Raw genomic sequence first — 25,610 nt, forward strand, 5'->3', positions numbered from 1 at the left:
TCAGTCCTGGCAGGAGAGACAGCCAGGAGCCCCTGAGAGGTTTGATTCGGTCACCTGGGCTGCTTGCTGAGGTATCTCCGGTTAGGGCTTTCCCTGATCTGTTTCTTCCTCATAGACCCACTTCATGGGGTGAAAAGTGTCACAGCCCCAAACTAGAACAATAAGAAGGCAAATAATTTAAAAGGCAGTCCGTGCTTGCCCCGGCCCCGCTGTGTGTCCTCTGAGCCGGGATGTCTGGGGCAGCACAGAGCATGTAAACTTGACCGGAGGGATGGGCAAGGCCAGGCTCATGTCACCGGGGAGGTGGTGGGAAGGCTGGTGCCTGGATGCTTCGGGTCTTCCCTGAGCTGCCCCTTATCTTCAGAGACTGGTGTAGGGGCCCCAGCCCAGCCCCAGGGCAGTCCCCGGGGGGCACTAGGAGAAGTGCCCCAGAATACTGTAGGGTTCCGTTTCTGGGCAGCAAAGTGGCGCTGGCTCACTGGGGAGCTTGTGCCCAGAGGTCCTGGGAGCTGTGTGGCTCGGCCATGCTGATGGCCGTCTGATCCCGCTGGTCCCACAGTGGGCTCCACAGCCTCTGGAGGGGCCTTGGGTCCTCGGAAGGGGCTCCCAGGAGTGGAGAAGGGTGGCGGTGAGGCCAGGCTGGGGTCCGGGCTCGCGTCAGGGCCCGAGGCCTTCGTGGTACAGGACTCACAGCACAGCCGGTGGTAGCCAGGGATGGAGCAGTAGCGATCAAGCACTTCCATCTGGCAGAAGACGGACCTGTCCTCCACACAGGGCACCGCTGCACACACAGCACAAGGACCGATGCTGGAGGACGCCCATCAGCCAGGTTACAACCCCCACTCAGCCCTCCACCTCCCGCCCTCACCACCTCCCAATCAACCCAAAGGAATCCGATCCACTCTGGCCAGGGCCAGGCAGATGCCCGGGTTACTCACACTGTGACGAGCAGCTTAAACGTCCTGCCCCTGGTGAGCACGCATTTGGAACAGTAAGCCCCCCACCAACAAACTTGGAATCAAGCAGACCTAGGTTCCGATCAAGGCTCTGTCACTAAAAAGCTGCAAGGCTTCGGGCAAGTCATTTAAACTGTCCAACACTCAGTTTCTTCTGTGAAATGGGGATAATGCTGACATTTACCAATGAATAATAATATGATTATTGTAAGTAGCATCTGTAAAGTTCCTGGCATAGAGGGGTGCTCATTATATTAGTTTTGTTTGCTCTTGTTCAAATGTCATCTAAAAATGTTTTTGCATTTCTGTGATAACTTCAGGTAGGTCTCTCCAGATGATGTGAAGGCAGGAGCTTTGCTTTCTATTAATTTTTCCAGGGAAAGAGAAAAGGAGGGGGACAGGGAAGAGGAGAGGAGGGGGAGAGAAAGAGAAGAGAGAAAAGGTAGGGTGCTGGCTTAGGGGAACAGGAGAGAGACTAGAGAAAATGGAAAGCCAGTGGCCTCTAGATGGCGCTAGAATTCTAGGGTCAGAATCAGAGCTCCCCTTTGCTCCCAGAGGAAAAGGAAAGGAAACCCAAGCACTTGAACAGCCTGAGCCTCAGCACAGGAGCAGAGCAGCAGCAAGACTGGAGCCAGAAGTTCCTTTGAGGACATTTAATCAGACCCCTCCATTTTACAGATGAGGTCGCTGAGCTCAGAGAGTTTCACGAATTTGTACAAGGTCACACAGCCAACTGATCCTCTAACTAGGAGTTTGGGTCTGGGATCTTTCTGCTACTCATCTTGTCAGGCCCTGGTCCTTGGGAAGGTAAGAAAGGGAAACAGAGAAGGAACCTAGGAAGGAAGCACAGAACACAGAGCCTGGTATATAGTAGGTGCTTAGTTAATATTTATTAATGGATGGATGGGTGGATGGATGGAAAGATGAGAGGGTGAGCTGCTGGGCTCCTGATCGTGAAGCAGAGAGAAATGACTGCTACTATATTTGCTGTTGGCTGACTACTAAGCAGGAATGCATGCATTATCTCATTTAATTCTCTCAACAGACCTATAAAGAGAGCTCAGAACTACAATTGCTTATCCAAAAATCTTGGAACCAGATATGGTTCATAATTCAGAACTTCTGAGGTTAGAAGAGTAATATTCAGTGTGTTTACATTAATGTCCCCAGTGGAGACTGGAGGTCACCGTGCAACCAAATACGGCAATGTTTCCGTAGCAAAAGAATAACTAATCTCTCGTTAGTTCAGTTCAGATTTTGCTCCCCAGTGAGTCTGCACCAAATTTAGGGGGACACTTGCAGCTTTCAGTATTTTGGAACTGCAGATAAGGAACCATGGACCAATATAAGCATCATCCCCACCTCACAGCTGAGGAATCCAAGGCTCCAAGAGGCTAAGGTCACGTGGACAGACTGGAAGCTGGGTCCACTCCACTGCACGGCCCATGCCCACAATGCCGTGAACACTGGAAGAATGGGGAGGGGGTGGGGTCCAGAGATACACTTACTTGATGATATCTTGTTGATGGGATCTAGGGGCCCAGATTGTGGCACCCACTCCCCGTCTGGGGTCACAAGTTCTCGGACGTCAGCCCTCACTGTGGAATTCTGGAGATTTCCTGTGAAGGGGAAAAGCAGCTCTAGTATTTGGGCTGGGAAGCCAGCCAAGCTGGGCCTCAGGTCTAGGCCGGAGGAGCTGGGCTTGACCCCCATCCTACCCGGCTTACCTCCGCAGGCGGGCAGGCTGCAGACCTGGACCGTGTCCGGCTTGTCCCCCTCACACTGCCCCAGACTGCTGGCGTTGGCCCGGCACACCACCTGCCGCAGCTGGACGCCCTCTCCGCAAGTGACGGAGCACTGCCATGGGGAGACGGGGGCGGGAGGTGTGGAGAGACAGTGGAAGGAGGCGGTGAGCTCTGCAGTCCAGCCAGTGCCCAGGACAGAAAGGGGACAGAGAAGGGTGCCAAGTCTCTGCTGGACCAGAGGGACATGCAAGGACTGCTCTCAACAGCCTCTCCAGGACAGCACAGCAACTGTCAAATACTCCTGTACCAGGTGGGAAAGAGCCACTGCCCCGATCTTGGAAGCCCCTGAACCTTCCCACCATCTGGAGGGGGCCTGTGGGACCCCATTCCGGCACTACTGCTTGTTTTCACTCTGTCTGGCCTGTGCCTGGGTCCTTAAATATTTTGTGTATCACCCTGCTGCCATCCACTAGCCCAAGGGACCTGAGGCAGGTCCATGCACTTGATGATACCTTGTTAAGGGGATGTAGGAACCCAGACTGTAACAACAGCTAAGCTGAGAGAACTGGATGATGGGGTCACCATAGACCCCTCTAGCTCTGACATTCAATGACTTTGTTCCCAACACTCAGCTTGTAGAGACATGCTCAAAAGTGTCTTCTTCTCTAAGAGGGAAAGGTGTGGGTACAAGGAACAGAAGACCATTTGAAAGGGCTGCCACACACATCATGCCCTGGAACCCACATACTCTGATAAAGGGGTGGGGTGGCTTCAGGAAAAGCAAGGGTGCCCTACGTGACCAGGTCACCGGGTTTGTAGGCACTGAGCACAGCCTCTCCTAGCGGGATGGGAAGGACTTGCAAAGGTCCACTTCTCATACCAGGGCAGGTGATGAGCAAAGGAGACACAAGGGTCACATGCCACACAGAACAGTGGGACAAAGACGGCTCATCTTCCCAGGAGGAATAATTACAAACAGCAATAGCTCTGGAAGGCTCTGCCCATCTTACAGGGGCAACTATCTTCCACCAGCTGTCACCTCCCTGTTTTACGTAAGGGGCCCTTTATGGATCAGCGGTCTTTCTGGTTTATATTCAAACAAATAAAGCTATATATTATGGAGAAGAATATAAAATCTGCACAGGTTGTGTGGGGATTTTTAGTTCTTTAAAATACTCTGTATTATGCAATATTTCAAGCCTACAGGAAGGTATGAGGAAGTTGGTCATGAACGCCTGTTCAAACACCCCCACTAGCAACTTCAGTAAATCAGTATTCTGGCGCATTTTCAAATACCGCGTTGTGCCTTTTTAAACTTTAAGTAAATCGTATCCCCATCGGTAGTGCTACTTCCTTCATACTTCAGTGCTTTCTCTCACCTATTTTTCTGAGGGTTATCTATATTGATGAGTACGGCTCAAGCTTATTCATTTTTCTTGCTGTATAGTATTTTATTACATGAATAGAGCAAGGGGTTTTTTTTGAGGGGGGTCCAATTTCCTATGGATAGATATTTAGAATATTTCCTGATATTCTGCTGTTACAATAAACATCACTGTGCTTATTTCCATGATCGAAGGAGGTTTTAAAAATTGTAATCAAATACGCAGATCATAAAATTTACATTGTAACCATTTTTTAGTGTACAGTTCAGTGGTACTAAGTACATTCACATTACTGCACAACCATCGCCACCATCCATCTCTAGAACAGTTTCTTCTTCCCAAACTGAAATTCTGTGCCCATTAAACATTAACTTCCCACTCCCCTCTCCCCTGGTCCCTGGCAACCACACTTCTACTTTCTCTCCCTATGAATTTGACTGCTCTAGGTGTCTCACATAAGTGGAATCATACTGTATTTGTCATTTTGTGTCTGGCTTATTTCACTCTACATAATGTCTTCAAGGTTCATATCAAACTCATTTTTAAGAGAAAACCCCAAACTTGAAAAAACTTCCCTGTGGCCCCTGGACTATTCCACAACCTTCTTACTGTTTGCCTTTTTCTTCCCTGGCCTCCCAGCAATGAACTTGCTACAGAGCTGCCAGAGTGATCTTTAAACCTGAAATCAGAGCTGGTGACATACACGTTAAAACCTTTCAAGTTTCCTGCTGCTCTTAGAATAACTCTAACTCCTCATAAAGCCCTGCAGGATTTGACCCCCTGCCCACTCTCCAAAGATGTCGTGTAACCCCTGCCCCTCTCATTAAGCTCTAGTCCCAATGCCCTTTAGGTTTCTGGAACATGGCAAGGTTGTTCGTGTCTCAGGGTCTTCATATGGCTCACACCTCAGGTCTCAGCTCGAATGTCACCTCCTCAGAGAGGCCCTCCCTGATATGTTACCCTGTTTACCTCTGCTCAGCTCCAACTGCAACCTGTCAATGCTTTTGTTATTGGTACTTGTCTCTTACGTCTCCCTCACTAGACAGTAAGCACCATGAGGACAAGAATCAGGTCTGTCTGGTTGGTAGTGGGTTCCAGGCATTCTTAGCACAGTGTGCCTGGAACGTACTTGGCACCTTAGTTTCCCGACCAGGGATTGAACCCGTGCGCCCTGCAGTGGAAGTGCCGAGTCTTAACCACTGGACATCCAGGGGAGTCCCAGTAAATATTTCTTAATACAAGAGTGTCTTGGGGCTTCCCTTGTGGCGCAGTGGTTGAGAGTCCGCCTGCCGATGCAGGGGACACGGGTTCGTGCCCCGGTCCGGGAAGATCCCACATGCCGCGGAGTGGCTGGGCCCGTGAGCCATGGCCGCTGAGCCTGCGCGTCCGGAGCCTGTTGCTCCACAACGGGAGAGGCCACAACAGTGAGAGGCCCGCGTACCGCAAAAAAAAAAAAAAAGAGTGTCTTACAATTTGCTCATCTGTAACACAGGGATATTAGCCCAGGCCTCCTAACTCTGTGAAGGTCAAAGCTGATAGTGAATGGATATAAAGGCCAAGCCCAAAACCATGGCCCAGCATATCGTTGGACTTAGTTTTGAGAAAAATCAGATCAGATGTGGGGAGAGGGATTCAGCCAGAAACACTCGGCCTGCAGGGAGCGCCAGATCTCTCTGCAGCTCCTCCACCCAGACCGTCCTCTTCCTTGACTTTGCAAGGCAGGTGCCTGTCGGCCCAGCCCCTCCCACGCCCTGAGGACAGCTCACCTGGGACCAGGCTCCCGTCCGCCACTGGGCTGGACAGGGCACGCGGTGGCAGGGCCGGCGGGCCTCGGGCCGGTCCCCGGGGCAGGCCTTGGCCGGCATGGCCTTGTGGGTACCGTTGGAGAGGGGCAGCAGGCACTGCACTCCCCGAGTCTGCACCCCCAGCTTCCCACAACTCCGGCTGCAGGTGCCCCACTCCTCCGTCACCCACCTGGAGACAGACAGGGAGAAAGGTGGAGGAAAGGCGGGACTATGGGACACTTCCTCCCAGGGCCACTCCCACTCCCTGAACCACCAAAGGCAGGAGCCACAGAGATGGTTTGGGCTTCAGAATGCTTGGGGGCTAAGCCAACCACCCACGTGGCTCTGCAGCTGTCAGGCGTGTGGCCTTAGGGAGGTCACGTATTCTCTCCTCTGTTTCCTCATCTGAAAAATGAGTATAATGCATATTTAAATCCTGACACCCTGCAGGTCCTTGGACAAGCTATTAACCCCCCTAAGCCTCAGTTACCCCATCTTTACATCAGGATTCTTTCAACACTTCATAAATATTCGCGTGTCTATCATGCGCAGGCACTGTCCTAGGTGCTGACATTCAGCCGAGCACAAACGGATGAAAATCACAGCTTGCAGAGTAGAAGCCCCTACCATGGGGCTCTTGGGACAATTAAAGGACCTGTGTATGTGAAGCACATGGCAGAGTGCACGGCATGCAGTAGGCATGTCGTAAGTGCAGGCACTATGACTATCACCGTCAGCGCCTGCAGAGCTTTGGTGCTGATCAGCTAAGCCGCTAGTCTCCAAGCGTCTTTTAGCCACAGAGCAGCTTCCAGCAGCACCTTAAGCAGGCGCCCACTGGAAGAGTTAGACAAAAGCAAAACTGCTCTGGTGGGGTGGACGGAGGGGCAGCCCCCAACTCCCACTCCCCTCTGTTTCCTGAGGCATCATTTAGTAAACGATGGCTTTAGCCAACCCCTTCCCTTAACAAACAAAACAAAAAGCCCCGAAACTTCATTTGACATTTTACAGATAAGGAGACAAGCCAGGGTGGGGTGACCTGCTAGGGGTCATGGCAGAGTTAGCCCCGCATGCTCTGTGATCACAGATGTTTGCGGGCAAAGTGGCCTGAATAAAAAGTAATACATAAAAAAGAACCATGGAGAGCCAGGGGGCTGGGGATCGTGGCCCGGGCCAGGCACAGGGAGGCCATGGCAGCCTCTAGCACCGGTCAGCAGCTCCCGCCCTGGCTCTGAGGTCCCTCTACCCTGTGGGAGCAGAGCTGCTGTGGATCAGCAAGGCCGAGTTGGGACCCCCCAACCCTGGGAGGACTCCTGGGAGGCAGGAGGATGGACTCAGCTCTTCATGGTTTCCTACTGGCCAGCCACCCTCGGCCCTACCTGGGGGCCACTAGAGAAGCCTGCTGGGGCTGAGGACGAGCTGGGCAACAGGCCCAGAGACCAGACATCGATCCTCCACAGATTATAGCTCTCTCCTCTCCCCAAAGCCACCTCCAAGTAACCCCAAGAACATGACCTTGGGCTCAAAAAGAGCCTGTGTCCTCAGGCCAGGGAATCCCAATCAGGGGCTAGACCACAGCTCGGGGCTGGAAGGCCAGACCGCATCCCTGGGCCCCAGATGACTGGGCAGGGAAGGACTGGTAGACAGCGTCCTGGCCTAGGTTCTGGAAACACTGAAATCCTCTTCACCTGCATGGACCCCCTGGATCACTGAGGGAAAGCTGTGTCCCCAGATCGGGCCTCAGCTTCCCCATCTGTAAAATAATCCTGGGAGGAGTAGAACAAAGGCAGCATCTTCCTCCTTCTGGGAGTGAAAGTTAATGCAGAAATCCCAGAGGGGATGGACGGGCAAGGAAGCCTGCGCGGGCCATGGGCAGAGGCTGGCGTGTGGGTGCTCTCTGCTCAAGAAGTCCCAGCTGCGGGGGCTACGTGCCTCCACCCTCCAGCGCTGGCGGAAGCAGGCTCACCTGCCCCTCGTCCTGACGTCAGGGCAGAGAGAGGGTCTGCGGTCAGCCTCCTGTCCCTCCCCCAGAAAGCACTCACGCAGGCTGGGCACACGGGTGCTGGTTGCAGCGCCGGCGGATGGGCTTGGGCCTCTTCCTGTGGTCGCACAGGTGCCGCTGGACCATGTGGTGGTCTCGTCGGCGCCGGCAGCCGTACTTGGTGAACTGGATCCCTGAAGGGAGGACAGCCTGCCGTGGGGGTCAGTCTCACCAGGCCCCCACTGTCCTGCCCAGAGCCTCAGGGACAGTGAGCTCCGGAGAGACTGCAGCCAATCCCCCCTCCCTCTGTGCCTTTGCATCTTCCCATCCCCAAGTCACTTTCTGAAGAAGCCTTCCTTGACCAGCCCATCTCAGGTGTCACTGGTATAGCACAGGTGGGGACGTGGGCTGCTGTCTCTGCGCGCAGCTGGTGAGCCCTTACAGGGCAGAGGTCCTGCCCCGGATACTGCTCTAGCACCCCCAGCCCAGCCCCAAGGCCCTGCCCAGGCACCCTGCCACACCCCAGAGACCTTCAAGGAGAAACTGAGGCACGAGCCGGGGACATGCCAAGTGGAGACGATGTCAGGCCCCCGACCCCTCCCACTCCTCCCACAAGGCGTCTGCGGTCAGGCAAGCGAGTACCTCCTCCGCAGGCCTTGGTGCAGGGTGCCCAGTTCTTGAGTGCCCACTCGTAGGTGTCCGTCTCCTCCAGGAGCACGTTGTTGCTCCCGATAAGGGGCAGCAGGTCCTCGTGGATGACGTACTTGTAGGCCAGGCTGCTGCGGGGGCCACCCTCAGCTGGGGGGAGCACCTGAAGGGAGACAGACGAGGTGGCAAAGGACTGGAGAGCAGGGAAGTAAGGCCAGCATAGGGAGACCGGGGAAGAGGGGTCAAAGGGGAGGATGTGGGGTCAGAAGCAGAACCAGTGAGAGCCAGGAGGGGGCAGCACTGAGCACACACTGGCGAGGCCTTTCAGACCTGTAGCCACATGGCAAAACTGAGGCTAATACAACCAACTCATGCAGCTCAATATCAAAAAAACAAACAACCCAATCCAAAAATGGGCAGAAGACCTAAATAGACATTTCTCCAAAGAAGATACACAGATTTCCAACAAACACATGAAAGAATGCTCAACATCATTAATCATTAGAGAAACGCAAACCAAAACTACAATGAGGTATCATCTCACACCGGTCAGAATAGCCATCATCATATATACACTACCAAACGTAAAACAGATAGCTAGTGGGAAGCAGCCGCATAGCACAGGGAGATCAGCTGGTGCTTTGTGACCACCTAGAGGGGTGGGATAGGGAGGGTGGGAGGGAGGGAGACTCAAGAGGGAAGAGATATGGGAACATATGTATATGTATAACTGATTCACTTTGTTATAAAGCAGAAACTAACACAGCATTATAAAGCAATTATATTCCAATAAAGATGTTAAAAAATAAAAATAACAACAGCAAAATAATATAAACTCCAAAACAGAAAAAAAAATCTACAAACAATAAATGCTGGAGAGGGTGTGGAGAAAAGGGAACACTCTTGCACTCTTGGTGGGAATGTAAATTGATACAGCCACTATGGAGAACAGTATGGAGGTTCCTTAAAAAACTACAAATAGAACTACCATACGACCCAGCAATCCCACTACTGGGCATATACCCTGAGAAAACCATAATTCAAAGAGAGTCATGTACCACAATGTTCACTGCAGCTCTATTTACAATAGCCAGGACATGGAAGCAACCTAAGTGTCCATCATCGGGTGAATGGATAAAGAAGATGTGGCACATATATACAATGGAATATTACTCAGCCATAAAAAGAAATGAAATTGAGTTATTTGTAGTGAGGTGGATGGACCTAGAGACTGTCATACAGAGTGAAGTGTAAGTCAGAAAGAGAAAAACAAATACTGTATGCTAACACATATATATGGAATCTAAAAAAGAAAATGGTCAGAAGAACCTAGGGGCAAGATGGGAATAAAGACGCAGACCTACTAGAGAATGGACTTGAGGATATGGGGAGGAGGGAGGGTAAGCTGTGACAAAGTGAGAGAGTGGCATGGACATATATACACTACCAAACGTAAAATAGATAGCTAGTGGGAAGCAGCCACATAGCACAGGGAGATCAGCTGGTGCTTTGTGACCACCTAGAGGGGTGGGATAGGGAGGGTGGGAGGGAGGGAGACGCAAGAGGGAAGAGACGTGGGGACATATGTATATGTATAACTGACTCACTCTGTTATAAAGCAGAAACTGACACACCATTGTAAAGCAATTATACTCTAATAAAGATGTTTTTTAAAAAAAAAAAAACAACTCAAGCTAAGCAGCTACTGTGTGCCAGGCCTGAGAACAGCCTGTGTGCCCGTCGGTGATTCTCCTTCCCACACACCTAAGTTCCAGTGAAGGTAGGAACCATGTCTGCTGGTCTGTCCTGCTCACCAGAGCACCCACACTGCCTGACTCTAGAAGATGGTCTACAATAGAGACTCTCATCACATATAGGATTGCCAATATTTTCTCCCAGTCTGTTCAGGTTATCTTCTCACTTTCTTCAAAACGTCTTTTTTGATGTACAAAAGCTTTCGATTTCCATGAAGACCAATTTATATCTTTTTTGTTGCTGTTGCTCATGCTTTTGGTATCATATCTAGCTCTTGTACTCGGGGCTTTGATCTATCTTGAGCTGATTTGGGTATATGGTGTGAGGCAGGGGTTCAACTTCATTCTTCCGCATGTGCATGTCCGGTTGTCCCAGCACCATTAGTTGAAGAGATTCTTCTTTTCCCACTGAATGGTCTTGGTACTCTCGTTGAAAATTAATCAGCCATGGGTGTATGGGTGGACAACAAATATAGGGTGAGTAGGAAGCACATGCTGGACTGAATTAATATGCTGACATCAATAGGCTTCAGAGCCTGCCCTCTAGGACCTCCCTGACTAATGAGGGTAGCACCAGGAACAAAGCCTGTAGAAGGTCTCCCTGCCACCAGCCGGTGCCAATAGAGCCCCTCCCGGTCTGGTCTCCTGAGTTAACGATCCCTGCTCCGTAAGCCCTGGCTTATGGTCTAGGAAGAGGGGGTGTGGGCAGAGGTGGGCCTCAGCTGGGACAGTGGCCCCATCCCCCTCTCAGGAGGCTGGCAGTGCCTGACAGCACTCCTGGGCCACAGGCCACTGGACTCCTGGACTCACTTGCTGGCAAAGCCATAATGCAACTGGATACTGGATGATGGCAGAACGATGGGGGGACCAACCCAGATCCCTCCAGCTCCTCCTGGGCCCTATTTCTGACCCCGTGTTAAGGAGAACAGACTCCCTGTGTGGGGCATCTCTGATCAGACAGTGAGACAACCATTTCTTTTTTCCTCCTCACTTGCCATCCTCCCAGCCTCGAAGCTCAGAGGGCATCTTGGCCTTGCCCAGGCTCCTGAAGACACCAGAACAGGATTTCCACCAGGCCTGCGCTGACTCAGCAGCAGAGACGGTGAGCTAGGGGATGGGCTGGGGCAGCAAGCGGGGGGGTGCGGTGGGGCGGGTAGGGGCCACCATGCAGGGTGGGGACTCACCAGGACGGCAATGGCTTCCGGCAGGGGCCCACCGGTCTTGAGGCTCTCCTTGGCGTCCTCCACCGCGTACTCCCACTCCAGGCCCATTGCAGTGAAGGTCCGGCTCGTGGCTTCCTTGCCCTTGGGGTTGAGGATGAAGCTGCCTGTGACCTGGTTCTTCACCGCTGGCCATGGGGAGAGGGTCACACAGATTTCTATTCCCCTCCACAGGAGCACCAGCCACACCTCAGGGGTTTCAAGGCCGTCCCAGTGGGCCCCTAGGGGCTCCCTGCCCACCTGTCACTCCTTCCCATCTGAGCCTTTCTCCAGTCCGATGGATCATCCCACTGCCCCCACATAGCACCCCTGCCTCTGGACCCTGGTGCACACCATTCCTCTCACCTTGTCTCCCCTTCTTCCTGCCCGACTAATCTCCACCCACATTTAAGGCTCAGCACAATTCTCCCCTCCTCCATGAAGCCTTCTTTGATTGTCCAGTCCTCGGGGATTTGCCCTCCCTACAACTTCGACAGCAGAGCATAGAGGCTAAGAGTACAGGCTCTGGAGCCGGATTGATCTGGGAAAGTTACTTAGCCGCCCTGTGTTGCCTCAGTTTTACCATCTGTAAAATGGGAATGGTAATTCTACCTAGCTCATAGGGCTGCTGCCCCATGAGGATAATCGCAGTATCCCTTGCCCACCTACCCTGCCATGGGGCTCTTGGGACAATCAAAGGAGTTCATATATATAAAGAACTAGGCAGAGTGCATGGCACGCAGTTGGCACTTAATAATGGTAGGCACTATTACGGTCATCAAATCAGCATCTGACTTTTAGCACTGTTGCAATTACAGATATCCTGTCTCTCCCATAGCCTGTCAGTGTACCTCCTCCATCTCAGCGTCCTTAGCCCAGCACAGGGCCTGGCACAGAGCCGGAGTATAAAAAATATCTGTTCATTTTTCCCCCTTAAAGTCCCAGTCAGCGAGTAACTCACAACTTGTAACTGAAAGGCGCTGGGTGACCGGCGGGCGGAAGGTGTGTAGCTGCAGACGCCCCAGCAAAGGCCCCCGAGTTACAGCCTCATTCACCCTGGAGGCATCAGGGGTCAGAGAATGGCTGCACAGTGGGACCCGAGCCCCCAGCCAGGTGGGGATGGCAAAGGCTCTGGAGCCCCGGGGTGTCCCCACCTGGTGTAATTATAAGAGCTAAGGATCCAGGGCATGAACCACGTGCTGTTTACTCTGCTCCCGCCTCAGTGGGATCCTCACACGCATCCTGAGGTCGGTGCTGTTATTAATCCAGATGGGGAATCAGAGGCCCGGAGAGGGGCAAGGGTGTGTCCTGGACACACAGAGGCTGGTAGCCCAGCTCTCGGGAGGGCCAGCCTCCCTGCTGAGTGGGAAGAGAGACGCCCCCTCCTTTCCCACGACCTGATCTCTGCCAGCCCCCAGAATCACCAGACCCTCCAGGCTAGAGCTGAGCATCTCCTCAGGCCCTTGTCTGCCTCCGCAGCTCACGACCACTGCTGTCCCTGGTCCCTGGATGTACACCCCGCCTTCCTGGGGGTGGTGGGCTGGAATCTCCACCACCTCCTACCAGCTCTGAGCCCAGGTCCTACCACTGACCCACTCGGTACCTCCAGCAACTCTTTTAACTTCTCGGAGCCTCAATTTCCTCAACTGCAAAACGGGATAACAAGAGGGTTATCGTGAGGCTCCGACGAGGTAACGCATGAAAAGCGCCAGCGCAAAGCCCCACACACGGTGGGTATTAACAGCACGGCTTGTCTTCCCTCCACTTCCTTTCAGAGTCCATGACCCCAAATTCCAGGAGCGCCTCACACATTTGGACCAGGGCCTCAGCCTTCACTGCCAAGGCTGCCACCTGTCCCGGGCTTCTCCAGAGAGTACATACCCTGTTAGCACGCGTGTGCACACACACGGGCACACACACGCTCACTCCCACATACACATTCTGCACATTTACACCAGGGCCGCTGCGGATCTCACACACGTATAATCACACAACCTGTGCTGACGACAGGTCTCAGTCCTGCTTCCCTCTCCCCCAGGCTCCTGGAGAGCTCTAACCCGCACCCCATAAACACACAGCAAGTGTGCCCGCCCAGAGCCTGCCACAGGTGCTAGGAGCCTCTGCCCTGACCTCCAGGGAAGCCCACCTGCTGCCTACAAGCCCATCTAGCTCCTTGGAAGGGCTGGACATCTGAGCGGGGTTGGGGGGCCGTGGGTGGAAGGGGCTGGCCAGGGGCCCAAGGGACTGCTGACATTATGGAATCATCTGTAGGGGTGCAGTAGGAGGAGTGTCTGTAAGCAACCATCCTCTTCCAGGGGTAAATGACCTTCTCTCCTTGTCCCTGTGCAGGCGTAATTCTCCACAGCCAGACAGGCAAGTGGGCAGGGAGGCGGCCAAGCCAAAGCCCTCCCGTCTCACACCCCCTGTGCAGAGGTGCAGTTGGCAGGGGCACGGGGTAGAAGATGGGAGACCCAGGCCCAGACTGGCTCACCCCGCAAGTGAATGAGGGCACACAGAGGGCCCACAAGCCACTTTGCGCATCAGTTTCCCCTTGTGCCTTATGCCTGCTTGGACTACACTCAGGTGCCCTCCAGAGCAGGTTAGGAATTTTTACAGCTGTGCTAATGCAGATGTATTCTCCAGGGAGTGCAAGTTCTCCAGGAGACTTTAAAAATGTTTTGTATTATTTTAACAATAACCTAAAAATATGAAAAGTCAGCACTTTTGTAATATACAAGCTTGCCCAGAGATGTTAGGTTTTGGGTTCGTGTTTATGACGAGCTGGTGACAAGCAGGGTGACTTGGTGGGCACAGTGGGTAAGAGCGGCCTCTGTGACATGCTGAGGCCCAGTGACATCACAGCCCACGTGCCCTCAGTAAGGAGCCTGAGCAGAGACGAGTGTGGGGGAACCCAGCCACAGCCCAACGTGCGGGCAGCGGCCTTTTGCCCACCTGCTTGCCAGGAGCCTCCGCCAAACCATGCTTATGTGTTTCAAATTGAGATATAATTCACATACCAAACCATTCTGCCTTTCAAAGTATGCAATTCAGTGACTGTGCAATCATCACCACTGTCTAATTCCAGAACATTCTCATCACCCCCCAAAGAAATCTGCCCATGGGGGCTGTGGGCTGGGGGGGGGAATCTTCACTGGATCTCCTTTCATACCTTCTGATATTTGAACCATGTAGCAGGTTCCCATTTCAACATGAATAAAATTCAATCAATCAATAAAAAAGGGTTCTCTCAGGCTTCCCTGGTGGCGCAGAGGTTGAGAGTCCGCCTGCCGATGCAGGGGACACGGGTTCGTGCCCCGGTCCGGGAAGATCCCACATGCCGCGGAGCGGATAGGCCCGTGAGCCATGGCCGCTAGGCCTGTGCGTCCGGAGCCTGTGCTCCGCAAAGGGAGAGGCCCCATCAGTGAGAGGCCCGCATACCGCCAAAAAAAAAAAAAAAAAAGGGTTCTCTCCCATTACTCAAACTCATGAAATGCCCTCTGCATTAGAATCCTCTCCTCTGCCCTCCCAGCTCCCCCCACACCCGAGGGCAGGTCCCAGGGCCTGGCTGCCCATCTCCTGGCACCCTGGCACTCACCAATGTGGTGGGGGACCTTCTCCAGCTCCTCAATCTGGATGTGCCTGGCACCTGCTGGGATCTGCACCAGCTTGAGAGCTCCTGCCACAGAGGAAGATGCAGAAAAACCATGAGCATCCTGAGCGGGTAGCCCCACTGCCAGCATCCCCCATCACCCCCTCTCCTCACAGATACCCAGGAACCTCAGTTTCTTTGTCTGTAAAATAGGAATGGGCCCTTCTCCATAAGGTGCTGAGAGGATCACAGTTCATATAGCTTAAGATGCTCTATAAATACTACTGGGCTCTGTGTGTGTGTTAGTTCCTATTATTTGCCACTTTCTTGACCCTCCTTTTCTCTCCTGACTTTCCCTCCCCTCTTTCTTCTCACACTTTAAGCCACTGTAGGAATCTTGATGAAATAGGCCATGAAGATCCAGCATGGGGGGCCCCCGTGATCCTCCCAGTCTGAGGCCTGAAAACTAACCTTTCTCAGAGCAATCAACTTTCCCCCAACAAGGAGAGGCATGGCAAAGGTGAAACACTCCCCAAGGGGAAATGAATCTAGTTCATACTAAAGTGTAAAGGACTAATATCTGGCCCTTTTCAACAGCAAGTGTGGCCAGATTGGACGTGGGGAGGGAAGTCAAGGAACTCTAAGGCACCAGGAGTTCAAAGCAGGAAGCACTTCAGTTAAAAAAAAAAAAAAAAAAAAAGTGAGAGAGAAGAGCAAAAAGGAAATTACCAGTCCAGCCTGGGCCTCATCTACAGATCTGTCTGGACCCTCATTCCCACTAACAGCCCCAGGCCAAAGAGATGGCTGAGTTCCTAGGACAACACAGTGCCAAGCAGGAAATGCTTCTGAGCTCCTGAGCCCAAGTGCAGGCGCAGCATGCCTGGAAAATGAGGAACCACAGCCGGGGGCAGCTGTGGTCTGAGACAGGCTCCAGGGCGCCCCCCCAGCACCAGAACTGTGGCCCGGCTCAAGGAGGGAGGGCCCACCTAAGGGATGGTTCGGGCTCTAGGGACGCTAGCTGGGCCAGAACCCCAGCCCCTCCTGGTCGTCCCCCAGCCCTAACCTGCTCACCTGCCTGCTTGGAGGCCTTGCCCAGAGTCCCCTTCACAGTCCTGCAGTGGGAGTTGTCGCCGCCACAGACCCCACACTTGTCATCTGCCTTCATGGACCCCACCTCCTTGTCACAGCCGACGGGCTGAAGCCAGAGACGGGGTCAGCGGGAAGAGGCTTCCATGCCCCACCAACACCCCCAGGTTGGCAGCCCCTGGCCCCCTCCTCAGTCCCCAGGCCCTGACAGGAGAGGACCCTGGACCGAGAGGCATTCTTGGAGTCACCGTGTGACATGGGCAAGGTCTTAAACCTGGCCACACCTCTCCCACCGAATGGGGTTGGGCAGTAACCCTTTTCCAGCATCCCAAGGTCATGTTGAGGACCAAGGGGTGTCATGGGTGAGGAAGGGGAGGCAATGCCTGTCTTCCCAGGGAGCAGAAGGAGGCAGTGCAGCCCTCCAGTCTCCCGGGGCAGGCAGAGGGTGGGTAGCCAGGAGGGGGGCACCTACCACGCACTCGCCGCGGGCACAGACGCTGTACGGGTCCCGGTAGCTGCAGCGAGTCCCGTCGTGGACCACCTGGTTCATGAAGACCACGTCCCCTGTGTCCTCTGACTGGCAGATCAGCTCACACTTCTGGGCGTCTGTGGGGAAAGGGACCACACTGAGCCAGCTGGGCTCAGAGAAGGTGGGTTGGCCTAGACCGACATTAACACGTGGCCTGAACAGGAAGCTCCAGGGGCCAGCTCTGGGCAACGGGGGGAGAACTAGGTGTGGAGCTGGGCTTAAAATCCTTGCTGTGTCACTTATGAGCCATGTGACCTTGGGCAAATTATCTGACCTCTCTGAGCCTCAGTTCCTTATTTATTACGCCTGATTAGTAAAATGCCACATCACGTTGTTAAGAAACATCAAGTGATAAAACAATAATAATAATAATAAGCCGACACTTAATGAAAGCTTACTATGTGCCAGGCTTCTAAAACCTTTATACATTCTTACCGTACAACTTTAAATGCTTTTCGTGAATTAACTTAAGTTAAGCCTCTCAATACCCCCAAGGAAGTAGCATTACAGAGGAGGAAACCAAGGACCAGAGAGGTTAAGGAATTTGCTCAAGGCCATACAGCCACCCAGTAAGAGGCAGAGCCAGGATTCTAACCCAGGCAGTCTGGCTTGAGTCCTGCTCTGACCTCCACATACACATCACCAGTCACACGTACGATGGTGAATCTTACCATGCTTGCGAACATTAGAAGGCTGCATGAAAGTAACGCAGAACAGTGGTCTGTGCTTGGGTTTACAAAATGGAGTGGCAGTGAGGGAAGGAGGGAGATCCTTTCTAGTTCTAACAATCAAATCAAGGCTATTAACGTCCTACAAGGGTAGGGTCCGGAGAACATATAAACACTTGCTGTGTTTCTTAGAAAAAGGGAGGTTGGGGCTTAGCTAACTTCCTGGAATTTGTCTAAAAGTCCCGAGAAAACCCAAAGTCCAGCTGCCCCATTGGCCTTGCAGCCCTTCTCCACCCCTGTTGCAGCAGCTTGTGTGGGTCTGCATGGATGTGCAAGGCTTCCAAAGCAAAATTTGTAAGGAACCATCTGGCTCCAGGGTCCTCATCCCTGGGCTCCCGGGATACCTGGTGACGTCTTGCCCCAGCACTCGGGACTCAAGTCCGGAGCCACAACATCCAATACTACTTTGGATTTCATGCAGAGGGGGAGTCACATTCCTGGCGGGACCTGAGCCAGGGGCTAAGTGGTGGGGGGCTGCAACCTTCCCAAAGACAGGCAGGACCCTGACCAGTGCACCCCAGGCAGGTGGGTTTCTGGGCAGCCCTGGAAGCCAGCCGACAGGGGCACGGGAGTGGTGAGCTCCCCAGGCTAGGAGGAGTCTAAGCAGGGAGAAGACACTCCCTACAAGCATGTTCTGGAGGGGTCTGTGCACTGGCGGGCAACACACAGGCCTCCAAGGTCCCTTCCAACTTGAAGACTGTCTTTCTAAACGTGAGCTGAAGATGGAGCGCGTTGCAATTGATACTCTGGAACCAGGGCTACGAAGAGGTGGCCCTGGGCTCAGGAAAGGCCATTCTGATCGGCGCCGTCTGATGCCGAGGGCTACGTGGTAGGGGGTAAGCATCAGGCTATGGAAGGACCGTGGAGAGGCCGGCAGGGGAAAGTAGACTAAGAGGACTGTTAAAGGCCCTTCCGGCCTGAAGGCATGAATCCAGCCCTTCACTGGGTTCTCTCTGCCGCTGCGAGAGCCATCACTAGAAATGCTCCAAAACAGATAGGCACTGGCTTGGCCCCAGAATTCAGACCCTCCGCTTGAGTCCTGAGACCTGTGTCCAGGGTAGCCTGTAGGGGGCAGTAGGAGGATCCCACAGACTCCCATCCGCCTGACTTTCAAATCATTTTCATTAACTACTGACACAGCAGCACCATCACTAAAACCTAAAAACATGGTATGTAATAGGACAAAGCTTCTCAGGAGCAAAGCAAGGGGCACCCGCACCTGTACCAGGCCTTCTGCACAGGTAAGGACATGTCCGAAAGGCACCAACCCCGACAGCCAGCACTGCTGCCAGCCGGTACCTCTGGGCCAAATAACCCTTGCTCAAGACATTGTCCTTGCATCTGACAGAAAACGGTCAGCAGAAGCATACAAATCAAGGATGGTTGTGATGACGATTGTGGCTCCCCCAACGCACACAGCGCAAAGGCCTGCACAAAGGCGCATGGCAAACTTGCTGACTGCAATATCCCTTTTGGTGCCACCGCTGTCCCTCCACCTTCACTGGTGGGCCAGGCCTGGGAAGCCCTGCCTGGGAAGACATGGACTCAGCAGATGCCCAAGGCCACGGAGTGGGCGTGGGGAGCAGGACTCCACTCACCGTCGTCCGGCTCGTAGGGGATCCAGCTGTGCTTGGCATTCTGGTGGACGTAATAGGAGTTGCGCTTGGCGCACTGCTGGGCCCGGAAGTCCTCGTAGGGCCCCGGACACTCCTCACCGTTGCAGACCTGGTACTGGAACGTGGGCCCCGAGCACAGGCGGCCTCCATAGGCTGGGCTGGGGCGAGCGCAGAGAGACCGGGCTGGCTGGAAAGGCTCGGGGTGGGGGCAGGCTTCCCACATGGTGACCTGGGGTAGCCCAGCCTTTTAGAGTAGCATAAAAAGGGGCTCCACTAACTTACAAACTAGAGAGGAACCCCCACTGTGAGGACTTCTGAGCTCAGAGCCTTGTGGTCCCTTCAGGCATATGCCACCTATTTTGTGTGTGTGTGTGTGTGTGTGTGTGTGTGTGTGTGTGTGTGTGTGTGAGATGGGGGAGAGGAGAGAATGAGCAAAAGAAAGGGGGCAGGGCTTCCCTGGTGGCGCAGTGGTTGAGAGTCCGCCTGCCGATGCAGGGGACACGGGTTCGTGCCCCGGTCTGGGAGGATCCCACATGCCGCGGAGCGGCTGGGCCCGTGAGCCATGGCCGCTGAGCCTGCGCGTCCGGAGCCTGTCCTCCGCAACGGGAGAGGCCACAACAGTGAGAGGCCCGCGTAACGCATAAAAAAAAAAAAAAAAAAAAAAAAAAAAAAGTGAAAAAAAAAAAAAAAAAAAAAAAAAAGAAAGGGGGCAAAGGATGGGGGGAGGGGGAGGGAGAGGGAGGAAGACAGGAGGGAATGACTAACCCCCTCCAGCTGGGCTAGAAGAGAAATCAATCTGATTCATCTTTGTATATTCTTTCAGCCGTTACACAGCTCCTGACACATGGTAGGCCCTCAATAAATGACTCAGCTGCTCCTACTTGCATCCACTTCCATTTAATATCATAATAAACCACGGAGTGGTAAAAGAGACTTGGATTTGGAGTAAGAAGACCTGGCTAAATCTAATCCCAAGTCTTGCTGTCTTAACTTCTGCTTTAAAGGAGGGACCACGACACTTCTTATTTTACCTACCTCCTGGTGTGCCTGTGAGGAATACATTTTAAAAAGGTATTTAAATCTGTACTCTCTTCCCCATTAAATTAAAAGGATCCAGTAAGATTATGGATACAAAGTAGCCAAGTGAACAAGGTGACTGGAACTCTGCTCAGAGATGCTGGGAGGATTACATGGGTTTATGCATGGAAGTGCTTAGTACCCCACCTGGCACAGAGAAAGTGCTCCGTGCACTGGGGTAATTATAACAGCAGCTGTCCTTTATTAATCTGTGCTGGGCATGGGCATGGGCATGGTGCTGAGATTGCATAGATTATACTTCATTTAAGCCTCATAAAATAAAAAGCTATTATCGTAGACGAGTTCAATAAATGGGGATAACTATCTCTCATGACTGGGAGGTGGTCTATCCAGAGTGGGCATCACCGTGCCTTTCTTTAACCTGGCTTTCCTACCCCCCAACAGGTTGAAGGCTGTTCATTTCGTCTCATATTTGTAAAGGGTCAGTACACAGGAATAGGCTGCTCCAGGGGGCACGGAGCGTCCCATCCCTGGAGGTACACAGCAGAGTATGAAGGACCACTCCTGAGGATGCTGGAGGGAGGGTGACCACCCCCGAGCCTCTGTGATCCCAGGACCCTGCCATTCTGAGGTCCCCATCGCGTCACTCAGCACTGTGAGGGGTGGGACCAGCCCTGCCCCACAGAGGTTCAGAATCACTGAACGTGGAGACAGCTGACCCACACAGCCGGCCCCAGCCAGACCCCATCTCTCATGAAGCTGTTCTAAGCAGGCTGCTTCAGCTTGGGAGACGGAGGCCATCAAAAGCTGGTGCTCAGAGGTTCCAAAACCATGGGAGGGGGTTCCCATAGAGGGGATAAATGGGAGAAAGAGATTATTCCCCCAGAATGCTGACATATGGGCAGGGGGTAGTGAGGGGGGGGACTTGATGTTAGAAAGAGATAAGTTAAGAAAAATTGAAGGAAGTTTTGCTTCAGGTAGCAGGAAACAGACTTGGGGAATTTATCCTCCCAAGACATGGCTAGTGAACATTTAGACCAGTGTTTTCTCAAAGTTTAGCTGGAGGATGAGGGTCACAGGAGGGCTTGTTAAACTGGCCAAGCCTTGGGCCCACCCAGATTCTTCGCAGACGAGAATCTGAGAATCACTGGTTCGGACCCATTCTCAGATGTCAGTCAGACACAAAGGGAGACGTCAGACCCAGGTGGAAGTGGTTTGGTGCCCCCAACAATTCTGGGCCGTCATCCACTGGAATACGTACACAGCCACCTGCAGGGGACCTTCTTTCTTGTGCCCTGCCCCCCAGCGACTCCCTCTCCAACCCCCTCGGGCCCCTGCCCTGCCCACCTCAGCCAAGTGCACTCACGGGGGATTGTCACAGCTCCGGCTACGGGATCGAACCCCGCCCCCACACGACCGTGAACATGACCCGAACTTAGTCCAGGAGCTCCAGCCTCCATCCTGGCCATAAGTCTGCTCCGGCGACTTCCAGATGCAGTGACCTTTGAAGCACCACTGGGATGGAGCAGAGGGTGCGAGGTCACCCTAGGGCCACCGCTGCCTAGCCTGCCATAGAAAGTGCCCAACCGGGCACACGGCACAGCTGGCAGGCACCACGGGTGAGCCCAGAAAAAGGAACGTTAAGAGCACAAGCCTCAGGGTCACACAGAATCCCAGCCCTACCATGCGCTGAGGGACCTTCAACAAAGGGCTCCCCTTTCTGATCCTATTCCTCGACTGTACCATGGGGATAACAGCACCTGCCCACAGGGCTGCTGTGAGCATTCAGTGAGATAACAGCTGGCACTCACAGCCCTCCAAAAACGGCAGATGGTATTATTCACGGTGACAATAGCTGTGCAATTATTTGGTTTACCACCCCCAGAGAAACAAAGGGCTGATAAGGGAGAGAAGACACAATCTTCCCACACAATCTAGAGTTGGTCTTGGCTCCGTACCTTGAAATCAGCATCCAGGGGCCCCAGGCAGGTATGTTCATGGGAGGGAAGCCAGCCACCCAGGAGGTCCATCCATGCAGTGGAGGGAGCATATGCCTCAAGTCCAAAAGGCCTGGGTTTGAATCCCAGCTCGGCCACTACTAGCTATGTGTGTTTTGGCATAACTTCACCTTGCTGAGCCTCAGTGTACTTGCCTGTTAAATGGGACTGTTCTAAGAACTGAAGGCAGCAACACTTACAAAGCCCTCAGCACAAGGCCAGGCACAAAGGAGGGCTCAACCAAAGTCAACCCCCTTCCCTTTTCCTGTAGGGCCATAGGTAAGAAATACAGCAAAGCTCTCTGGGTCTTTTTCAAGAGATAACTCAGTAGTTCTCAGCCTTGGAGTCACTTGGGGAACATTTAAGAACTCTGGATGCCTCAGCTTCACCCAAGACTGAGTCAGACTCTCTAGAGGTAGGGATTTTTAAAAGAAGTGGTAATTTTTAAAAGAAGCACTATACAGTTGACCATTGAACAACTCAGGGGTTAGGGGTGCCTGCCCTCTGCAGTTGAAAATCTACATATAACTTATAGTCGGTCCTCCATATCCATGGTCTGCATCCACACATTCAACCAACCACCGATTGGTAGTATTGTGGTATTTACTGTTGAAAAAAACAAATCCGCATATAAGCAGACCCATGCAGTCCTAACCTGTGTTATTCAAGGGTCAACTGAAATTTACAGACCATAAACTTCACTCGTTTCAAGTGTACAATTCAATGACTTTTCATAAACTTAACAGCATTTGGCAACCATCACCACAATACAATTTTGGAACATTTCCACCATCGTAAGAGATATCTTGTGCCCGTTTGCAGTCACTCCCTGTTCTGGGGTGTGGGGGATTTTAAAGCTCTCCAGATGGTTCTAATACGCAGACAAAACCGAGAGCCATTGATTAACTCTTATGTGAAATTGTGATAGGAGAGGGCCTGGAAACTCGAACACACCTGGAGCAGGTAGACCCGAGGCTCCAGGATAATAACCCTCCAGGTTTGGAGCCCACAGGGCCTGTACAAGGCCATGGGAAGCCCCACACATCTGTGAGGGGACAGACCATTTATAGATGAGAATGGGAAGAACAGATAAGGGCAGAGGGTGAAGGGCAGAGGGTGAAGGGCAGAGGACAGGCTGCTGGGGGCAGCACCGTGCTTCTTCCCAGCCCTCTCATTTGCTTTGACATGACTCACTTCACAACAACCTGAGGAGCGGGAAGGATGCTTGGTCAGGGCTCAGCAGGGGTCAAAGAATGGACCAAGGTCACCACACGGAAATGGGGGCGGGGGAGCAGGGCCAGCGATAGAGCTCAGGGCTCTCAGATCCGGGGTCCTCCTGACACTCACACACGCAAGAGGGTGCAAACACACCCCAGGAAGTACATGAAAGGGCAGGTTTGGGGGAGAGGGGTAAGAGACAGCATGGTGGGCGCGGGGAGCAGGCAGAACACCTGGAATCTTCCCTTCACCCCTTCTCAGCCAGTCACCCTCTGCCTGACCTCCACAAGTTCCCTAACCTGCCTGGGCTGCCTTCTCCTCAAGTGGCAGTAAGCATTCCTGCCGACGGGCTGGGAGACAAGGCCAAACTCTGCTGCTGTAGAAGCCAAGGACTGTGGTGCCAGAGAGGAGAGGGCGTGTGTGTGAGTTCTCGCGAGGACTCCCTGCCCATCTGCCCGCACGCGAGGCTGGCTCCTGTCCTCAGCCCTCCCCCAGCCCCCCGCCACGCATTCGTATCCACACTCGGCAGCAAGGTGGGCCTCCCGTGGGGCCTGCACCCCAGGAAGGCGCTCCTGCTGCAGCCCCCGGTCCGCAGGTACCTTGCCTGGCGCACACTCCGTCCCGTCCAGCGGGGGCCCCTTCTTGGTCTTGCAGAAGTAAGGGTTGTCAGGGTGGCCGCACCACAGCTGCTTGCAGGCCTCGAAGGTCCTGAACTACACGGCAAGTTCAGGGTCACTGGGCCGGACTAGCTCCCCAGCTCTGACGAGTTGTCCGGGGGCAAAGGACAGTGACAGAGCGAGGGCAGGGTGTGGTGGGCATTGGGGCCAGAACGCTGCGAGGGGTCAGGAGGGGCCCGTCTAGCCAGAGCCCCGCGCGCACACAAGCTCGACCCCACCACAAGAGCCACTGGCCTCAGCGACCCCTCCTCTCTCCAACAGGGCACCGAAGAGAAGGCACCAGCCACAGCCCACACGCCACTGGTCTCCCTCCCCAGGCCTCCCTCCCTGCCTTTGCAGAGGCCACTCTGTGACTGAGCAGGGACCAGGGTTTGAGGCTCTGGGGAGGCTGGGTCCACTGATACCCCCTGAGCTCTGTGCATGTGGAGGGCTTTGAGAGGGCTGCCAGTCTAGCCCAGGCCCTGCAGCACCCAGACAAGGTCAGGACTCCCACCTCCCTCTAATCTCACCCAGCCACACCAGAGGTTGGCACCCTTCTGTTTCAGACTGTCCAGGAAAGCCCCAATTTCCTTTTCTCTCCTATCATCCCCTGCTGGCCAGACTAGCGTCCTACAAACACAGCATCTGGGCACTGAAATCGCATATCCCAGCTGTTTCTCCACTCCCAAAGCAGAGACCAGGTGTTCCAGTGTGGCCTGGGCAGTGAGCAAGGTGGCCACACGCAGGGCCTTCTGGTCCTGCAGAGCTGAGGAGGGGGCTGCATTCCTGGATGGGGGCGGTTTGAGGTACTCGAGGCATCAAGGCCTGACCCCTCAGAGAGCCCCCTGCCCTGGGATGTCCGCGTCTCTGAGGCTCCACCTGGGCCCTGGTTAGCAGCTGTTCAATTCTCTCCTAGGTGGCTCTAGCTGATCACCAGGCTGCAGGCTCTCCCCTGCCCTGTCCTGCAGAGTAGGGACAGGGCTCTGCTCCCTTGTGTCTATCTCCTCAAGTACGGGATGGGGATGGGGGTGGGGGAGGGGTGGGGAAGCATGCAATGGACCGCCTGGAGAGAGGTTATATGGGGCACACGAGAACTTTAACAGTGTGGGAAGTCTGCCCAAAACATCCTCCGGTGCCCAAAGAGCAGAGGGTGGCAAGTATTTCTCCACCAGGCCAGAGCCCAGCACCTGATCTGACACATGGGCCACCTGACAGATAAACTCCCCCGGTGACCAGCCCAACCAGGATCCCAGCGGGGGCCCACCCTCTCTGTTCTACTCTGTCCATCTTTCCAGACATTCTCCAGCCACCACACATGCTGGCCCCCCACCCCTCTGTGGGACTGCGTGGGGCGGGGATATGGCAGAAAGTGGCGGGGCCTGGGCCCTGGTCACCCTGCCTGGGCTAAGGTGCTCTGACCAGCCTGCATCCCAGGAGGACCTGACCTGGCATCCAGCTGGCAGAGGCCGTGGGAACTCACCGCTGAGCAGGTGTGGTACCCAGTGCCGAAGTCAAAGCGGCATTGCTCGTCCATTGAGTAGTCAATGCCGGGCAGCTCCGGGGGTCGGGGCCAGGCGGGTGCAAAGGGATCATCAAGGAGGCAGTCATAGGAGCTGCCGGCAGAGGCAGGGAGGTGAGCAGGGTGGGGACAGGAATTCCCAAGCTCTCCCTTCCCAGAGGAGGGGGTGTTAACCAAGCAAGGAA

At 53.9% G+C, this 25,610-nt stretch overlaps 1 protein-coding gene across 2 annotated transcripts in view; it reads right to left on the reverse strand.

Annotated features, from left to right (window-relative positions):
• Positions 1-287: 287 nt before the first annotated feature.
• The window catches only part of ADAMTS14 (ADAM metallopeptidase with thrombospondin type 1 motif 14), a 91,853-nt gene continuing 66,530 nt past the window's right edge, over positions 288-25,610 (reverse strand). For both annotated transcript variants that reach the window (XM_065893865.1, XM_065893864.1), the window contains exons 9-22: positions 25,387-25,519; positions 23,850-23,963; positions 21,402-21,550; positions 18,980-19,155; positions 16,597-16,730; positions 16,110-16,233; positions 15,045-15,125; positions 11,435-11,598; positions 8,491-8,659; positions 7,910-8,042; positions 5,853-6,060; positions 2,684-2,813; positions 2,465-2,575; positions 288-781 (exon numbers count right to left, since the gene is read on the reverse strand). In XM_065893865.1, the coding sequence (XP_065749937.1) occupies positions 288-781; positions 2,465-2,575; positions 2,684-2,813; positions 5,853-6,060; positions 7,910-8,042; positions 8,491-8,659; positions 11,435-11,598; positions 15,045-15,125; positions 16,110-16,233; positions 16,597-16,730; positions 18,980-19,155; positions 21,402-21,550; positions 23,850-23,963; positions 25,387-25,519 (2,320 nt within the window). The remainder of the gene's footprint in view (positions 782-2,464; positions 2,576-2,683; positions 2,814-5,852; positions 6,061-7,909; positions 8,043-8,490; positions 8,660-11,434; positions 11,599-15,044; positions 15,126-16,109; positions 16,234-16,596; positions 16,731-18,979; positions 19,156-21,401; positions 21,551-23,849; positions 23,964-25,386; positions 25,520-25,610) is intronic.

This window comes from Phocoena phocoena, chromosome 16 (assembly GCF_963924675.1).
Source record: "Phocoena phocoena chromosome 16, mPhoPho1.1, whole genome shotgun sequence".
NCBI lineage: Eukaryota > Metazoa > Chordata > Mammalia > Artiodactyla > Phocoenidae > Phocoena > Phocoena phocoena.